Genomic DNA, 19,494 nt, shown 5'->3' with positions numbered 1-19,494 from the left:
TGACTTAATCCCCTGATGTATTGTACTCTGTATTGTATTGCATCTGAGAACAATAGATGAAGGGCTTTTTTAATAAACTAAACTATGGTGTGCCTAGTCGCAGCAAAGAAGCAAAGATAAATGTGGACCCATCTCTATATTAATTTTCAAAGCCATACATCAAAGCATCAGAAACTGATAATATGGTACCTCAATATTGTCTTTACAGCCAGTGTACTCAGTGATGACAAACTAGACTAGGCTCGGCAGACAGAAGGGAAGATGACCTATAGTAACCAGTCACTTAAGGTACACACCTAGTCTGGCAAATAATTACCACATCTCCTGATGAAGCAGTAAGAATCCTAACCATGGGGCTACCTGTGTGGCTGCCGTGTAATCTGCTATCATGCACAGGAACCCCAGCAGCAAATATTGTACATAACAAGTGGTTTCTGCTATGTTACCTGTATTATATGTTAGCTGTATATCCAGATGTGTGTAGTGTTCCACCCCCGGCCTCAGACTGCAATACATTTACAGAGTGTATGTGTGATGACACGTGTGTAGCCTAGGTGCCAGTCCCTGAGGTCACACTTATCCCGGCATGGATGTGGCCAGGTGTGACATCAGCGCATGTATGTAGCATGACGGATCACCGCCTCCTCTGTTTGGGATCGTCTGAGTTTTACACCCGCAGATCTGTGATAGTTACACCCTGTACTCGGGCCGCCCAATCCGAGTGACCCGACAGGAGAATGACAGTGACTAGCTACCATTACCGCCGCCTCCCGCGGTCCCCGGTAGCCCGCGCAGCAGCAGCGCTCGCTCTCCTCTCACCCGGGGGTCTCTCTCTCTCTCTCACCTGTACAGACCGAAGAGCCGCTCGCTGCCCAGCTGACAGCTCCCGGCATGCAACGGGAAACCAAACAAGCCAGGGGTGGAAGGCGCATGAGTGACATCTTGAGACTGCGACAGGAAACGATTACGCAAGACGGTCATCTTTCTTACTGGCAACGTACTGCCTGAGCCATGTGTCAGCCGCTGTGTGACAGGCGCTGCTTCATTTTGCTTCAGTGAATAATGTTACTGTGCAGCATAAGCAGCAGCGTGTGTGCACACAGCCAGGATATAGGCTACCAGAAACTAGAAGCTCCGTCCGCAAACTATAGAGCACTGCATATTGTTTTAATTCATTTCATTACACCTGCACAGTATAAGGGTGTATGTGATGTCACTGCCGTTCACACATGCCGTGCTGCTGCAGCTGCGAGGAGAGCATATACCCGGTGACAGCATGCACCCGGCTTCCCCAGCAGTCACCCGGCCGTCCTCAGGGAGAAGAAGCAGCCGGCTGTGTGCGGGCACAGGACACTCTGGCGGCGGCGGGGGGAGCTGCAGCCTACTCGCACCACTGTGTGACTCTATTACAGAGAAGACGCCACAGAGCGCAGTGAATGCCGGTAGGGAGCGCTGTAGGGAGCAGTGCAGTGAGGAGGCGGCTGCACATGCTGCAGATGGCTGGCACGCAGCGCCGGGCAGAGGGCTTCCTGCACACGCCGGGCAGCAGCAGGCACAGCACGGAGGCATCCCTGGGCATGGGCTCTACCGTGCGGCTTGAGATCCGGAAGCACATGCAGAGCGCCAGCCTGATATTGGGGTAAATGGTGTTTCTCATGTTTACATACTTAGTGGAAACCGGTGCTCTGCTTACTGGCAAAGAATGACATTTCTTTGCCCGCATAACTCAGACAGGACCGCAGTGCCATGCCTTTGTTTCCTGATGCGAGGGAAGGCATAATGCTGCTGGAAGTTTTGAGTCAAACCATACCCTCATTTTTGTGAACGGCAAAGTAGTGTTTATCGTGTACCTGTGCTGGATAGAGTTATTACCTGCGCGCTAATCCAGACAATTCACCAGACGCTTGCTTTAGTTGTCTAATTTGCACTGGACCTATAAAAGTTACTGGTTTATCTTGTTCAGTAACAACTAGGGCTTCTCATTCTTCTTCAAGGGTTAACTAATAAAAGCTTAAACCTACTGCAAAGCTAATGCATTTGGTCTGCGCACTAAACATTGGAAAGAGATAAAGCAGACATAGATAAATTACCCACCAATAGGGATTGCCATCGGTTGGCTGCCCATTAATGGTTCCTTCGGTGAAAATCATCAGTGGTACTTTTTTGCAACACTCAATGACCACCGCTGGCCAGGCCACAGGCCAATAAAGAAAAAAGGGGGTGGGGCTAAGTGGGTAAAAAAAAAATTGGTCCTACTCAAACATTGATGGCATTGACTCTTTGTCAACGATAGCAAACTCATTGGCCATTGATGTTTGACAACAATGGTCGATGGCCATCCCTAGGGGTGGCTAACTGTGTGTTTACCATTGATGGTGGTCATCGATAGTTACACCCACCGATGGTCATCCGTCATTCTTTCACTGACTCACCCATGGTTCAATCACAGCCTGGGGATGGGGCTGAGCTATGCTCCGTGTCCCAGCACTCATAGAACAAAAAAACATTGGATGGTTTTATACCATTGAGGGCGGGAAACCATTTGGTTCTCCATCAATGGAAAAAGTATTTGGCCTCATGCTTAGACTATCGATGACTTTGAATCATTGATGGTCTATGGCCATCCCTACCAACCAATCATCTCCTGTCATTTTTCAAACAGCAGGAGCTGATTGACTGGTACGTTATCTCTCTCCAATGCTTAGTACATAGAACCCTTGGTCATTTACGTGCAGACTACACCTGACTTTGTAGTAAATTAAATAGATGTGGCACAAGTCTCTGGTGCAAAGCTGCCCGTACACTTTTGGTGTTACAAAATAAATGTCACCACATTTACAAACCAAAGATAAAAACAAAAATTGACACCAAACTGTGTCCAGTGTGCTTAACAATGTTATAGATATAACATTGATGATTTTTATACAATACGTTCCTGATCGGAGTCGTGGATGGTCTATAGTTTAATTGATTCGATGAGAAGGGTTCACAGTTTCTTCCAATGATATCTGAAAATTTAATTTCTCGCATATGCGGGAAAAAGATTCAATGTGTAATATTGTTTATAAATGGTACATATATAGAGGACACTTTGTGACTGATAGTGAATTGATTAAAGCTAGCGTACCCCACTCACACAATAAAAAAGTGAAAATGTGCACATAAAGGTATCTTTAACGCTGTAGAAGCATCAAGCGACTATTTCAATAGATAAGGTCACACCCAACTGTTATGGACAGGCGTACCCAAGACTCTAACAGATCGTGTTTTGAACACTCCTATCTTTAATATATGGTCCACAAAATTAGGGCATACCCCAACTCATACTGGAACTGAGGGATCGACTCCTATCAAGGTTTCTTTATGTTGTCCCAGGCATACTGTGGTAGATCCCCCGAAATACCTTGATCATTTACCAGTTTACCTAGTGACTAGGAGATTAACTTCTACCGAAATGTTTTTAAGATAATTCCGCATACACTGCGGTAAATAAACAAATAATCCAAAAGGACCAAGTGGTAAAAGTGTCCATAAAAACAATTTATTCCATCCAGAAACAAGTTTAAAAGTACAAAAAAGCATGCAAAAATATAAAAAATACAATGACAAAGTCTTGTGTCATTTTCCCTTCCAACAGGGTGTAAAAAGGCGAAATATAGCTACTCACAGTCCAGATAATGTCGACGCGTTTCGGTCAATGGTGGTCATTCCGAGTTGTTCGCTCGGTAATTTTCTTCGCATCGCAGCGATTTTCCGCTAACTGCGCATGCGCAATGTTCGCACTGCGACTGCGCCAAGTAAATTTGCTATGCAGTTAGGTATTTTACTCACGGCATTACGAGGTTTTTTCTTCGTTCTGGTGATCGTAATGTGATTGACAGGAAGTGGGTGTTTCTGGGCGGAAACTGGCCGTTTTATGGGAGTGTGCGAAAAAACGCTACCGTTTCTGGGAAAAACGCGGGAGTGGCTGGAGAAACGGAGGAGTGTCTGGGCGAACGCTGGGTGTGTTTGTGACGTCAAACCAGGAACGACAAGCACTGAACTGATCGCACTGGAAGAGTAAGTCTCGAGCTACTCAGAAACTGCACAGAGAAGTCTTTTTGCAATATTGCGAATCTTTCGTTCGCAATTTTGATAAGTTAAGATTCACTCCCAGTAGGCGGCGGCTTAGCGTGTGCAAAGCTGCTAAAAGCAGCTTGCGAGCGAACAACTCGGAATGAGGGCCAATGGACCTTTGTCAAGACATGTCTGGACTGTGAATAGCCCAGATATTTATGGGACTATCAGCCTATCTGTGAGTAGCAGGAAGTGATGTCAACATTTACTGAACTCCCTATGTAAACATGCACAAACTATGAAAACAGAAAAAAACGGTACAAATATGATGTCTATTTGTTGTTAAGTGATCGCTTTATATAACAATATAATTATTACTTTACAATACTAAAAATTTAAAGAATGGTCCACGTTTATCCATAAGCCGGTTCCTGTACATGGAGCATCATGGGACTTGTAGTTTGTTGAAATCGCGATCTGTCCAAATAAGGTGCTTCCGCCGGTAGTGAAAGCGGAAATGACGTGACGGACAAGTGTTAATTTCCGGAACTCACAGGCATTGTGGGACTCGTAGTTTCTGACCTTAAACAAGGTCTATATCGGATTTCTTAATAAAAACGGAATTCCAAATTTCAACATTTAGCTCTAGATTCAATTTAGTAACATACAGTGAACAAATGTATCCTTTTGCAAAATATACAATATATGCATTGCGCCATCCATTCCTTCACTCCTTTCACTCCACTGGCTCTCACTAAACTGTCATGCATTGCAAACACATTTGGCTGTGGTTGAAAACACCAGGGGCGCATATACCCACTGGCCAGGATGGCATTCGCCAGGGGCACCAGCTGAGGAGGGGCGCTTCTTGTCTGTGCCACCCACGGCCAGGGGGTAGAGTCACTATGACTCTGTGTCCCGCACCAGGGATGCCCATCAAAGATTTATTTATATATATATATATATATATATATATGGAGTAGAAGAAAAATTATTTACTGCGGAGGGCACCCGGATTAATCTTATTGCATTGGGAGTGCCGGGCATAACAAAATTCTATATATATATATATATATATATATATATATATATATAACACTCTCCTTGGTCTGGCACTCCTCTTTCCCGCAGGGAATCTGCTCCGGTGCCCTCCTTAAGCAAGATAGCTCTGGATATAGCAAATGGAAGGCGGCACTCAGGAGACTTTCTTGAAAGTAGAAAACGTGCTTTTAATGTGTAACGTTTCGGGAGACGTACTCCCTTCTTCAAGACACAGCAATACAAGTGATCACAGTGATAAAACAAACTTGAATACCTTACCAGTTCCTGGCTCGGCCACCTCCGTCACGGCCAGCGGCGTCCCGACCTCCGGAGCCCGCACTTCCGGTTTCGGCAGTACCCGCCCCTTCCGGATGACGTTGCTCCGTTGCCGGGCGACGCAGCCGCGGGGAGGGCCCACACGAGCAGGGAACCTGTGTAGTCATGGCAACGTGTTGCCATGACAACAGAAAGAAAATACATAAATATAGCAAACTGTGCAAATCGGACCACTTGCGTGGATATAACAATACATAAATATTTAAAAGACACATCTAATGCCAGAAAGGCACACAGTGCTGTGCACAATAGATAATGTGAAGAACATATTATGCTCCGTAAAAATCTGTGATCTAAAACTAATCTCACCTAAAGAATACATACTGACATAATTAAGTGAAAAGTTAAAAACATAAAGACACATACTGCCGAGCTCTTATGCTAACACTGATGTTGCTGTATTCTTGATTGTGCATTTGATTGACTGGCAAATACCTTGAGAAAGGTCCGAATATAGGACCGAAACGTTGGTGAGCCCTTTCCATATATACCTTGTTTTTGACATGAAGATTACATGGAACCAAGTATTCTTTGAATAAATGACTTTATTACGCTTAATATAACAAGTCTGGTGAGTGCTATCTTTCTCCACTGTTATGTGGAGAAACACTGTACTGTACTATGAGTTTGACCCTTTGAGTGGATCAGACTTAGATTTGGCACCCCAGTCGTTACCTGCGTTGGGTGAGAGTGTGGGACTTCCCGTATATATATATATATAGATAGATAGAGCTATATATTTCTCCGGCAGGGTCCACAGGATAACAGTGGGATATGATTGAGCGACAGCGGATTGGCACCAAACGATCACAAGCTTTCATTCCTCCCAGGATGCAACGGGCCCGTCCATATATCCCCAACCACTGGCTTAGGCAAGTCAGTTTTTTGGGGATAATTCCAAGTTGGTCGCAGCAGGAATTTTGTTAGCAGTTGGGCAAAACCATGTGCACTGCAGGGGAGGCATCAGATCAGAACAATTCCATCAGATCATAAGACCAGGCAACAGGTCTACCCAGATGTCCTGCTGGACATCTGGGTAGACCTGTTGCCTGGTCTTATGATCTGATGGAATTGTTTTACACAGCCTCCTGATGAAGGCCCTCTGTGGGCTGAAAGCGCTTGAGGATACATTAAGAAACACTATTCGAGTGTATTATGTAACGTATAGTACAATAAATTAACTTTTTGCATCTTTACAAAATCTGGAGAGTGCCTCTACCTTCCTTTCTATAGTTAGAATGCTTTGCATTTGGAGTGATCACCCCAGTCGTTGTCTCTTCTGAAGATGTGAGTGCGACCATTATTGGATATATATATATATATATATATATATATATATATATATATATATAATATAGAGAGAGAGAGATAGATAGATAGATAGATAGATGCTGCAGTAAAGTAGCTGCAACACTCACAGGTCTTCCGATTAATGTTAGAGATGGACACTGTGCATCACAAAAGGGAAAAAATCCTACCGACTGTTGATTTTACCCTGTTTGTGATGCACAGCGTCCATCTCTAACATTAACAGGAAGACCCGTGAGTGCCGCAGCTACTATACTACAGCCTGCATTCTTTCTCATGCTGAGGGCACCATGGCATTTATCAAGAAACATGTGTGAGTGTCGGTCATGAAATAAGCATCACGAAAACACCCTTTTTTCGTGGCCGCGGCAATATCGCAGCTAATTAGATAACCCCCAATCAGTAATATACAGGTATTAAATTATGTTTGAACAAGCTCCACAAACTCCACACCCACGTTTATCAGACAAGTCTATTTTCCAAATAGCTAATTGGAAAGCAAATTATGATCTTTATTCACTTTTTGAAAGCACTGACAACACATTTACAGGCATATAATCTCATTTTCTTGATAGTCTGAGTTTCTGCAGCCTTAATTTAATGTGATTTAGTTATAAATATGTACATGATTTTAAGGAAGTAATAAGTAAAGCACCAACCCTACATTTACTTTATCTCCGCACTTTATGAAGTGAACTGGAAATGAGTTTGATTTCCCTCTGGTTGTATCTACCATTTCCTTTATATTTCGCTTTAGTTCAGCAGTGTCAATCAAATGTGAGGTTTGGGTATATAACTATATGCACTCATTATGAACTTATATTGTGTGCTAGAGGCATTTTGACTTTCATATATCACAGTGCAAAAAGTAATTGAGCAGAGTATTTATCATCAAACCATGCTTTGTTAAATGCTCTTTATGTTTGCATCCTTCTATTTTTTTAGGAGCCTGGAAGGCAAACGATTTCCAATTGACATTTCAGTAACTCGGTCGTCCTTGCAGATCCAGTCCCCCGATAACTGCGAGGATCTTCATTTACCACAGGAGGTCAAGCTAGTTCCTTCCACATGCAGATATGTACAGTACTACTCTGGTGAAGGATTACATGTGCGGTTAAAGGCTGAAGTTGACTGCACTACAGGTACTGGCACAAATTAGTACATGTATAAATGAATGGGGATAATGGTGAGACTAGCAAGTCAAAGGTTTGTACAAAAATTAATATCAAGGAGCCATATTTTATTATAAATCATAAGATAATTCCCTTAAATTTTATTCCCAGATTTTGCATGCAAAAACATTTCTCTTACGTCCTAGAGGATACTGCGGATCCATTTAGTACCATGGGGGTATAGACGAGTACACTAGGAGCCATGGGCACTTTAAGAATTTGATAGTGTGGGCTGGCTCCTCCCTCTATGCCCCTCCTACCAGACTCAGTTTAGAAAATGTGCCTGGAGCAGCCGGTCACGTTTATTGAAGCTCCTGAAGTGTTTTCTGCATTTAGTTTTCTGTTTGTTATTTTCAGGCAGGACTGGATGGCACCAGCCTTCCTGCTTCGTGGGACTTAGGGGGGGAAATGGCCCAACCTCTTAAAGGGTTAATGGTCCCGTTCCCTGCTGACAGGACACTTAGCTTCTGAGGGAACTATTCGCAAGCCCCACCACGACGAGCGTACATTCCCGCAGCACGCCGCCACCCCTAACAGAGCCAGAAGAAAGAAGTGTAGTGAGTACTAAGCCGGCGTCCCGGTTAGCGGGTCACCGGCCATTATGGCGGCATGTAGGTATGGAGACGCACGGCTTCTACCCGGGGTGGATTGCGTCTCCAGACTCAGTACACAACTGCGTCTCAGTACACTGTACACACTACCCACACTGGCAAACAAAGCCTTAAAATGGTCCTGTCTCCATTTTAAGCACAAATTACCTCAGCCAGTATAAAAAAAGTGGGAAGTCCGTACGCCATTGAAGGGGCGGGGCTTCACTGTGAGCGTATACAGCAGCTCACCAGCGCCATTTTCCCTCTCCAGTGGACACAGACGCTGACTGACAGGGACGCGCAACTCCTCCAGTGTGACTCCAGATTACCTCAGCGGTACCAGGGGGTCATAGCAGGGGGGGGGGGGGGCGATTTTACTAAGTCCACAATCTGGGTACTTAGTCTGCGACACGGCTAAGCTTGGCATTAGCAATAAGGGCGCGGTGGCTGGCTCCAAATACCTCTGTCTCCCTGCAAGGGTTCTTTGTGGGTTAATTGTGTTTTTAACCTTTCCTGTGTGTGTGTGCTGTCACATTTACAATATGTCAGGCAAAGAGTGTGTTCCTCTTCCCCAGGAAGCTCACTACTATGTACTCAGTGTAGTGCACCTTTTCAGGCTAGCGGGGCTGAACCAACGTGGCTGGATTCCCTCAAATAAATAATTTCTAATATCTCTAATAAATTGTCCCGCAATGAGAAAGAGACGCAATACTTAAGACAGTGTGTGGATGAGATAATGAACAGAGACTCTGTCCCCAAACAAGTGTCTCAGTCCCTTGCCATTTGTCCACAAAATCAAACTCTGGCCCATATCCTGCAGTCTGACTCTGATGCTGAAGGGTCAGACATGGAGGAGGGGGAGGGGGATTCAGAAGGGAGGGGGGGGGGGGGCGCTGCTCTGTCACAGGGAATACAGGCTCTTATAGAAGCTAGAAAAAAGAAAAAACTAGAAAGCGCCGATAGATTAGTATTATTAAATAAAATAGATTTTTATTGTTGTAATAAAATATATAAATCTAAAAATACACATAAAGCGGCTGTTCATGAACCTCTTATACTGGCTAAAGAAAAACAGCAATCAATAATTACTAATTGGTCCCTGTCTTAATATACTATTTCGTTGCAAAAAAACAATATTCATAAATACAAGCAGTAACTTCAATCCGCTCAGTATAACACAATGTTATTTAGGCTGATTCGCAACAAATGTGCAGGTGTTCCTTGGATTAATATAATGTTGCAATAACTTTTCTTGTATCACAGATTGCAAAAGATTGTATCCAGAAAGTATATTAGGTGTCCCAATACTCTGGTTGTTAGTATGCCAAGGAAGAAGAAGTTGATTAATATGCATGCATAACGAAAGGTAGTTTTGCAGGGTTATAATTAGCAATTGCTGGTGTACATGGCCATGCTGTTTTTAAATTTGGCGTCAGGAGAATACTGATACATATGCTCCTGAGGAAGCTGGTAGCCACTAGACCAGCGAAACGCGTTGAGCCACATCCCGTAGGACCACAGGCATTGGATTCATCTAATAACTTCCCTGGCGATATATATGGACTCTGTGTATCCACCGGCTTAAATTCTAGCACAAGTTTTCCATAGCTTCTTACAGACCCGGATTTTCCCTGTTTGCCATTTGGATCTTACTGCATGAGATACCTAGGGGGACTTTTTTCCGGAAGCAAGTCTGGTAATAATCAATTCATGTCATCAATTGAACTTGTGAGCAATGTGGAATAGGGTCTTAGCCAGTAGCCGTGGACACTACATCTAGAAAGAAAAATCAGTGGCACTTTTGCACTTTTAATATATGAATTCTAGCAATTGCTTTATTTTATCTTGTTGAGGAACAGAAACATTATTCTCCTTTTTTTTATGCATGTCCAAATAAATTGAGTGTAATATTTTATATATTTAATTGTAATTTCATTATTTGACCAACAGCCGGCGCCAGTATATATCTTTTTTCCACGTGGCCTGGAAGACTGGCAGGTGGGAGCCCGACTAAAAAATTTCAGTCACATCTGGACAACATCATGCCAGGACCCCTGGGTCATAGATCTTATTTCCCAGGGCTACAGACTGGAATTTCAGGAGCTCTCACCTCACAGATTCTTCAAATCAGGCTTACCAGCTTCACCAGAGGCAAGTATAACCTTACAGGATGCCATTCAAAAACTGGTACAGACTCAGGTCATTGTTCCAGTTCCACCTCATCTGCAAAACAAAAGGTACTATTCCAACTTGTTTGTAGTACCGAAACCGGACGGTTCGGTGAGACCGATTTTGAATCTAAAATCATTGAACCCGTACTTACGAGTGTTCAATTTCAAGATGGTGTCTCTGAGAGCGATGATTTCAGGTCTGGAGAAGGGGGAATTCCTAGTGTCTCTGGATATCAAGGATGCGTACCTTCACATTCCGATCTGGCCGCCTCACCAGGCTTATCTACGCTTTGCACTACAGGACTGTCACTATCAGTTCCAGGCCCTGCCATTTGTTCTCTCCACGGCACCGAGGGTGTTCATCAAGGTGATGGCAGAGATGATGTTTTTCCTTCGCAAGCAGGGAGTGAACATGATTCCGTAACTGGACAATCTTCTGATAAAGGCACCGTCTAGGGAAAGGTTGTTGGGCAGCATTGGTCTCACAACCAAACTACTCCTGGATCACGGGTGGATTCTAAATCTCCCGAAATCTCATTTAGAGCCAACTCGGAGGATCCCATTTCTGGGAATGATACTGGACACAGAGTCGCAGAAAGTTTTTCTTCTGTTGGAAAAGGCATTGGTAATCCAATCGATGGTTCGGGATGTCCTGAAGCCAACTCGGATATCGGTGCATCTATGCATTCGCCTTCTGGGGAATATGGTGGCCTCTTACGAGGTGCTTCAGTATGGAAGGTTTCATGCGAGCCCCTTCCAGCTGGATCTGTTGGACAAATGGTCACATGCACCAGAGGAGATCCTGGCCTTTGGCAACAGACGAATTGTCTTTTGCCAAAGGCCAGGATCTCCCATATGTGGTGGCTACAATCTTCTCACCTAATCGAGGGCTGACCGTTCGGGATTCAGAATTGGATTCTGCTAACAACAGACGCAAGCCTCAGAGGTTGGGGAGCAGTCACCCGGGGGGGGCAGTTTCACGGAAGATGATCAAGTCAGGAAGTCGTCCTTCCAATCAACATTCTGGAACTCAGGGCCATATACAACGCCTTTCTGCAGGCCTCATATTTTCTTCAAGATCGGGCCATTGAGGTTCAGTCGGACAATGTGACGGCAATAACGTACATAAACCGACAGGGAGGAACGAAAAGCAGCGCAGCAATGTCAGAGATATCAAGAATTCTCCTCTGGGCAGAAAGACACTCTGTGGCGTTGTCGGCGGTCTTCATTCCGGGAGTAGACAACTGAGAAGCAGACTTCCTCAGCAGACACGATCTGCACCCGGGGGAGTGGGGCCTTCACCCGGAAGTGTTCAGGTGCTTGACACGTCGATGGGGCTGTCTAGAAATCGACATGATGGCCTCTCGTCTCAACAAGAAGCTCAAGCGGTATTGTTCCAGGTCGAGAGACCCACAGGCAGTGGCAGTGGACGCTCTGACAACTCCATGTGTCTATCAGATGGTATATGTGTTCCCTCCACTTCCGCAGATCCCAAGAATTCTGAAAAAAATAAAAAGGGAAAAGGTTCAAGTAATTCTCATTACTCCGGATTGGCCAAGAAGGGCCTGGTACGCGGACCTTCTGGAGATTCTCCTGGATGATCCGTGGCCTCTACCTCTTCGCGAGGGTCTCCTGCAAAAGGAGCCATTCGTCTATCAAGACTTACCATGGCTACGTTTGACGACATGGAAGTTGAACGGCTGATTCTAGCCAGGAGAGGGATTCCTGACAAAGTCATCCCGACTATGATCCAAGCCAGGAAGGGAGTAACGTCTAAACATTACCACCGTATTTGGAAGAAATACGTCTCTTGGTGTGAGCAGAAAATATTCTGTGGTGGAATTTCATTTCGGACGTTTCCTGCTTTTTCTGCAGTTGGGTGTGGATGTGGGCCTACGTCTGGGCTCCATAATAGTCCAGATCTCGGCCTTGTCCATTTTCTTTCAGAAAAAATTGACGTCTCTTCCTGAGATCCAGACATTCTTGAAAGCGGTTCTGCACATCCAGCCTCCCTTTGTGCCTCCCACATCACCTTGGAATCTCAATTTGGTGATGCAGTTCCTCCAATCGGACTGGTTTGAACCATTACATGAGGTAGACGTAAAATATCTTACGTGGGAAACCGTCACACTGTTGGCCTTGGCCTCAGCAAGACGTGTGTAGGAGCTGGGGGCGTTGTCTCACAAGAGCCCCTATTTAATCTTCCATGAGGACAGAGCTGAACTCAGGACTCGTCAGCAATTTCTTCCTAAGGTGGTGTCGGCGTTTCACATCAACCAACCTATTGTGGTTCCGGTTGTTACCGACACCACTGTTACTTCAAAGTCCTTGAATGTTGTGAGGGCTTTGAAGGTGTATGTGAAGAGAACAGCTCGTCACAGGAAATCGGACTCGCTGTTTGTTCTTTACGATCCCAATACGATTGGGTGTCCTGCTTCAAAGCAGTCAATTGCACGTTGGATCAGGCTCACTATCCAGCATGCTTATTCCACGGCAGATTTGCTGATTCCAAAATCTGTACAGGCCCACTCGACTCGGTCAGTGGGTTCTTCTTGGGCTGCCGAGCAGCTACTTGATCAGGTTCGAACACGTTTGCAAAGTTCTATAAGTTCGATACCTTGGCCTCTGAGGACCTTCAGTTTGGTCAATCAGTTCTGCATGACCCTCAGCACTCTCCCACCCGGTTTGGGAGCTTTGGTACTTCCCCATGGTACTAAATGGATCCCCAGTATCCTCTAGGACGTAAGAGAAAATAGGATTTTAATTACCTACCGGTAAATCCTTTTCTCGTAGCCCGTAGAGGATACTGGGCGCCCGCCCAGTGCTTTGTTCGTCCTGCACTGTTACTTGGTTAAGTATTGTTGTTTGGTTCGGCTGTTGCTGTTCCAAGTTTGGTTAGCATGGCTTTCCTATTGTTTGTGTGTGCTGGTTCGGAATCTCACCACTATCCTTTTTTATCCTTCTCTCAAAGTTTGTCCGTCTCCTCGGGCACAGTTTCCTAGACTGAGTCTGGTAGGAGGGGCATAGAGGGAGGAGCTAGCCCACACTATCAAATTCTTAAAGTGCCCATGGCTCCTAGTGGACCTGTCCATACCCCATGGTACTAAATGGATCCCCAGTATCCTCTACGGACTACGAGAAAAGGATTTACCGGTAGGTATTTAAAATCCTATTTTTCCTGTATCCAAAAATGAGGTCACAATAGTCAAATTATAGCACAACAAAAGAATGATAACTGACACAACAGATGTAATGAAAATTATTTTACTTAGTGTCAATAGACGATGTATACCTGTACATACAATCGCTGTACATAGGAGTTGGAAACAATCACCCACAGTCTTCGTTGATTTGATCGATTGCTTTAACACTTAATGCCGTCTATATTACCAGTTTGTCACAAGGTAATGTGACAGGAGAGACTATGGGCAGTATCCCATTAGCTGCAGTGAGTTACAGCAGCTAAAGGATTCCCCCGGGGCTATGCTCAGGCACACGAAGCAGAAACCCAGATAACCAGCCCCTGGAGACACATTATCGGACCAGAACACGTGTCCACAATGTTATCATGGATCCCATGTGTTACGGGCGATAACGCGTGAGTTACCGCACAGTAAAAACGGGCTGCAATTGGATAGGCCGATAGCGTTATTGAGCTCTAAAAAGCCCGTTATTACCGTGCGGCAACTCACCACACCTATTAGGATCCACCCTATGTGTGTTAAGATTAATTAGTATATTACGTCTTTGTACAACGAACTTAAATTGTAGGGAGTGCGAGGTTCTACCTACAAATTATATACCACTTCTTCATTGAACAACATAAGTGGAATTACAATTACAATAAAAATATCAAATGTCTCTAATCTGAAATGATGTAACATTAGGGGCCTCAGAGCTGCATGCAGTGCCAAAGTTCTCGAAAGTTGCATCTGTGTTAAAAATTTCTACATCGCACAGTGGGGGTCATTCCGAGTTGATCGCTCTCTGCCGTTTTTCGCAGCGAACAGATTTCTGCGCCTGCGTATGCACCGCAATGCGCAGGCGTGTCGTACGGGTTCGAAGTGTATCATTGCAGGGCGATGGATTTAACGAAGAATCCATTTGCAGAGCCCATCGCAAGGAGATTGACAGGAATTAGGCGTTTGTGGGTGTCAACTGACCGTTTTCAGGGAGTGTCCAAGCGTTTGTAGGGCGGGTGTCTGACATCAGTTCCGGCACCAAAAAAACTGAAGTGATCGCAAGGGCTGAGTAAGTCCAGAGCTACTCAGAAACTGCAAAAAACGTATTCGTCCCGCTCAGCTGCACACGTGTTCGCACACTTGCAAAGCGAAAATACACTCCCCCGTGGGTGGCGACTATGCATTTGCACGGCTGCTAAAAGTAGCTAGCGAGCGATCAACTTGGAATGACCCCCAGTGTGCACACAAAGGCACTGTTGTCATGAAACACGTGGTATCAGAGATGTCTTGGAAAAGGGCTGGGCATTTCTGGACAGGGAGTGTTTTGTATCATATGTTTAAAGATTTTACATTTTTTTGTATATTGATAGGTTCTATATCCTATTTTCCAATTATGGTTTTGTAGTTATCTCACTAAGGGGCCCATTTATCTTTACATATTTGTCATATTCCGACAAATACCCAGATACCCGCAAATATTAAGGTTCGCCCAAATATATGATGGAGGGACCGCAACTGATGTCTCTGATATCTGCAACGGTCCCTCCCATTTTCGACAGCAGCCGCAACCTCCATATGTTGCCATGGGGATGCAATGCTATCAGATTTTACATGCTAATTTAGCCCCGCAATTATTCCATATTAAGATTGTGTTAGCTGCCGTAGCCTATGGGCTACACTTCGCAAAATTAACCGGCAGAGGGTTCTTCCGGAATCCTCCCCGGCAATGGCTGTCAGTAGACCAACACAGGAGGGAGAGACTGCTAATGCGGTCTCTTCACTTCAAGCACATCGCAGGGACCGACTCCTTTTGAGACTCAGTCTGGTCATGCACTGCCATTCACGCTGGTGGGGACGCAACTAGTCATCCTCTGCACAGGGACAAGTCACAGCAAGTATTGGGGGACTATTACTAAACAGTATTTAGCCCACTAGCTGTCTTGTTTGTTTCTCCTTGCATTACACATCAATTCATTTCTGTTGTAGTGGGACTTTTACACTGTGTGTATTTAGCCTACCAGCATTATCATAGGAACTAGTCACTCCTTCTTTAGATACACAGATATCTACCTATATATCGATTTCTGACTGTTTTGTTATACTTGGGCAGTGAACAAAAAAATGCAATATAGCGTGTATTTCTGCTTCGGGGTACACTGGGCTCCACAAGGAATGGACAATGGGGTGTAGAGTAGGATCTTGATCCGAAGCGCCAACAGGCTCAAAAGCTTTGACCTTCTTCCCAAGATGCATAGTGCCGCCTCCTATATCACCCCGCCTCCGTGCACAGGAGCTAAGTTTTGTAGTTGGTGCTTGCAGTGCAAGCATGTAACAGGAAGAGCTGCTCACAGCAGCTCCAGAAAAAGCTTTTTCTGAGGAAAAAAGAAGACTACAAGGGCTGCAGCAGAGGCACAGATTGTGCTGGATGTCAGTAGACATTGCCTGCTGCAGCTCCATCTCTCCACCAGCGGCGCTGTACACTCCCGAGCCCTGGTTGCCGGGTAACTACAGCAGGAGGCTCCGGTTTTCTTCTTGTCAGGCACACACGACGGGGGCTCTCCGGGATCGCGTGGCCATGCTTCGGTAGGTGGTAAGTGGGTCCTGCTTGCGGGACCCGGTCTTTATCGCGATCTGGCGCGGTCAGTGGGAGGCGGGCCGCGCGCGCTGGCGGTGGACACTGTGGCAGTACAGGCGATCCCACTAGATCACCAGGGCATGGGACTGGTCAGGTTTTCTCTATAAACCGTTTTATTAGAGCCCGCAGTACCCGGTGGTTTTGCCAACAGGGGGATAGAGCTTGGACCTGAAGCCCCTCCCTCAGCCCCAGGGCGCCATTTTCTGCAAATGTTCCCGCCCTGGAGCTGCATTTCTGTCTCTCCCTCACTCCCTGGCAGTGTCTGCGGCGCCATTATCCCTCAGCTCACTGTTCCTGGGAATGCTTGGGCAAATCCTCCTATGTAAAGCCGCCTGTTTGTCAGTGATGTGACTTTACAAGACACTTAAGTATTCTACCTGCCTTTTTTAGTCAGTGTTAGTTAAGAAAGAGTGCACTTAGTCAGGGTTTCCTAGTACAATTACCCTGTGATATACATCCAGTTCTTACTGTGTACTGTTATATCTATTGTTATATAGCTGTGTAAGCTAGTCCAGTGCAGTAGTATTGTTAGTAATAACCTCTGCATTGTACAGACTGTGACTATTTGTGTGTGCATTTGATAGCTGAGTGGTGTCCATTTTGTGTCTTTCACTCAACCTGCTATCCCTATATTCTATAACCTGAGGGGGCTTGGTGCGTCAGGTTTTATCTAATATAGGATTTTCACAAAGATATACTGTATTACATATTTTTCTCTGTGATTTAGTCACCATATCTCTCCTTTATCTCTGCTGGTGCTGACTACACTGCGCAGGGGTTTGGGCTAGAGGTATTGTGCTGCTGACAAATTGTACTGTGTTACCTGATACTGCAAGTTATATCATGTCTGCTTCTGAGGGTAACAGTTCTGGGGCTGAACACACTGCCGATGTTGCTGAAGCCGCAGATACCTATGAGGAGAATATAGCAGCTCTGGTTCTGGGGGCTCCTTGCCCCCCAGTGGGATGGTGGCAACGGGGGCACATAATGACCCGCCGTGGCCCGCTTTTTCCACGCTTCTGCATATGCTAGTTCATAAACTAACACCCCCTATGGGACCCCCAATGCCGGTGCAACCGTTTGTGGTCCCTGCAGCTAACCCGCCGTGGGTGGACGATTTATCTGCTCAAATAAGAAGTTGAACCAGTCCCTGACTACTAAAAAGCCTGACCGTCTCTCGCCTACATCCAAGGGTCCTCTAAGCGAGCCTTGTCTCCTCACAATCCACTGCTGTCACTGACACCTCGCCGCATGAAGGCGGCACTTACACTGACCCCACAGGTTCTGACTCAGATACGGCTGATGGGGAGGGTAGTTCACATGTGGATGTTCCTGATCTTTTGGAGGCTATTAAGTTAATTTTACAGATTACGGATGATCCGCAGCCATCCGTTCCTCCTAAGAAACCAGATAGGTTCAAGCGTCAAAAGGTGATTAAACATGTTTTACCTCGCTCTGACCATCTAATTGATATACGTCAGGAGCCCTGGGAAAACCCGGGCATGAAGTTTGTGCCTCAAAAGAAGATGCTGGCTCGCTATCCCCTCGCGCCGGAGCTGTCTAAGAATTGGGAAACGCCTCCAGTGGACTCGCATGTGGCTAGGATGGTGGTTTCCTCAGCTCTACCGGTCACCACCGTCACGTCTCTAAAAGAGCCTACAGATAAACGTGTGGAGGGTTGTCTAAAAGCAATTTACACCCTCACGGGTGCTGCACAAAGGCCCACTATTGCAGCTACTTGGGCTGCAGAGGCCATTGAAGCATGGGCCTTGGAGTTAGATGCTGAAATCTCCTCTGACCATGCTAGACAATGCTTGTCATATATTGTCACAGCTTCTCGTTATATTAAAGAGGCGGCTTCTGATGCCGGTATCCTGGCAGCCAAGGCCTCTACTACGTCAGTCCTGGCTCGCCGGATATTGTGGCTGAGATCCTGGTCTGTGGATCTGGACTCTAGAAAAACCCTGGAGGTACTCCTTTTTAAGGGAGATATTCTGTTTGGGGAGGATTTAAATAAGATTGTGGCTGACTTGGCTACTGCCAAAACTGCCGGTCTGCCAAGTACTGCTCCTTCTGTGTCGAAGGCTAAAGGTACTTCCTTTCGTCCTTCAGGTAAAGCAAAAGGATCCCAGGGTGGGGGTCCGGCTTCTAGGGTATACCCAGGAATGGTTGAAGACCACTTCAGATGCCTGGGTACGGGAAGTCGTCACTCGAGGTTACGCCATAGCCTTCAAAAAACGACCCCCTCATCGATTTTGCCAGACAGATGTCCCGTTGGACAAGACAAAGGCAAACACTCTACATTCGGTGGTACAGACCCTCCTGGATACAGGAGTCGTAATACAGGTGCCTCTTGTGCAGAGGGGCCGGCAGTACTATTCTACGTTGTTTCTAGTCCCGAAACCGAATGGGTCCTCCCGGCCCATTCTCAACCTCAAGGCATTGAACAGGTTTGTGAAGGTTTCCAGGTTCCGGATGGAAACCCTTCGCTCTATAGTTCTGGCCTTGGAACTTGGGGACTTCATGGTCTCCCTGGATATACAGGATTCTTACCTGCATATTCCTATAGCAGTGTCTCATCAGCAATACCTGAGATTTGCAATTGGCAACTGCCATTACCAGTTTCGGGCGTTACCTCTTGGTTTAACAACGGCTCTGCGAGTCTTTACAAAAGTCATGGAGGTGATGACTGTGGTACTCCGCCGTCAAGGGGTCAGGATACTGCCGTATTTGGACGACTTGTTAATCCTGGCAAATTCCCCAGAACTTCTACGTCATCTAGATGTGACGGTCCGGTTTCTGCAAGCCCACGGGTGGCTCATCAACTGGAAGAAGTCATCCCTGATCCCTGCTCAGAGCATGGTGCATCTGGGAGCACTATTTGATGCTCACAACCAGCGGTTGTTCCTGTCTCAGGAGAAAGTCCTGAAACTTCAGGACAGGATTCGTTGCTTCCTATCTCGTCCGCAAGTGTCGATGCATTCTGCGATGCAGGTGCTGGGC

At 45.8% G+C, this 19,494-nt stretch overlaps 2 protein-coding genes across 6 annotated transcripts in view; one reads left to right on the top strand and one right to left on the bottom strand.

Annotated features, from left to right (window-relative positions):
* Positions 1-1,087, bottom strand: part of DOP1A (DOP1 leucine zipper like protein A) — a 241,042-nt gene extending 239,955 nt beyond the window's left edge. For 2 of the 5 annotated variants that reach the window (XM_063916890.1, XM_063916893.1), the window contains exon 1: positions 845-1,087. The gene's annotated coding sequence lies outside the window, so the exon portion shown is untranslated. Of the gene's footprint in view, positions 1-446; positions 733-755; positions 775-844 lie in introns of those variants that run through there. The other 3 variants (XM_063916894.1, XM_063916892.1, XM_063916891.1) reach the window with 3 other exon arrangements.
* A 123-nt stretch (positions 1,088-1,210) lies between these two features.
* The window catches only part of UBE3D (ubiquitin protein ligase E3D), a 493,536-nt gene continuing 475,252 nt past the window's right edge, over positions 1,211-19,494 (top strand). The window contains exons 1-2 of the mRNA XM_063916895.1: positions 1,211-1,639; positions 7,687-7,883. Coding sequence (XP_063772965.1) covers positions 1,437-1,639; positions 7,687-7,883 — 400 coding nt within the window. The 5' untranslated portion in view covers positions 1,211-1,436. The remainder of the gene's footprint in view (positions 1,640-7,686; positions 7,884-19,494) is intronic.

Source organism: Pseudophryne corroboree, chromosome 4 (assembly GCF_028390025.1).
Source record: "Pseudophryne corroboree isolate aPseCor3 chromosome 4, aPseCor3.hap2, whole genome shotgun sequence".
NCBI classification, from domain to species: Eukaryota; Metazoa; Chordata; class Amphibia; order Anura; family Myobatrachidae; genus Pseudophryne; species Pseudophryne corroboree.
This window is presented reverse-complemented; position numbering and strand designations above follow the sequence as displayed.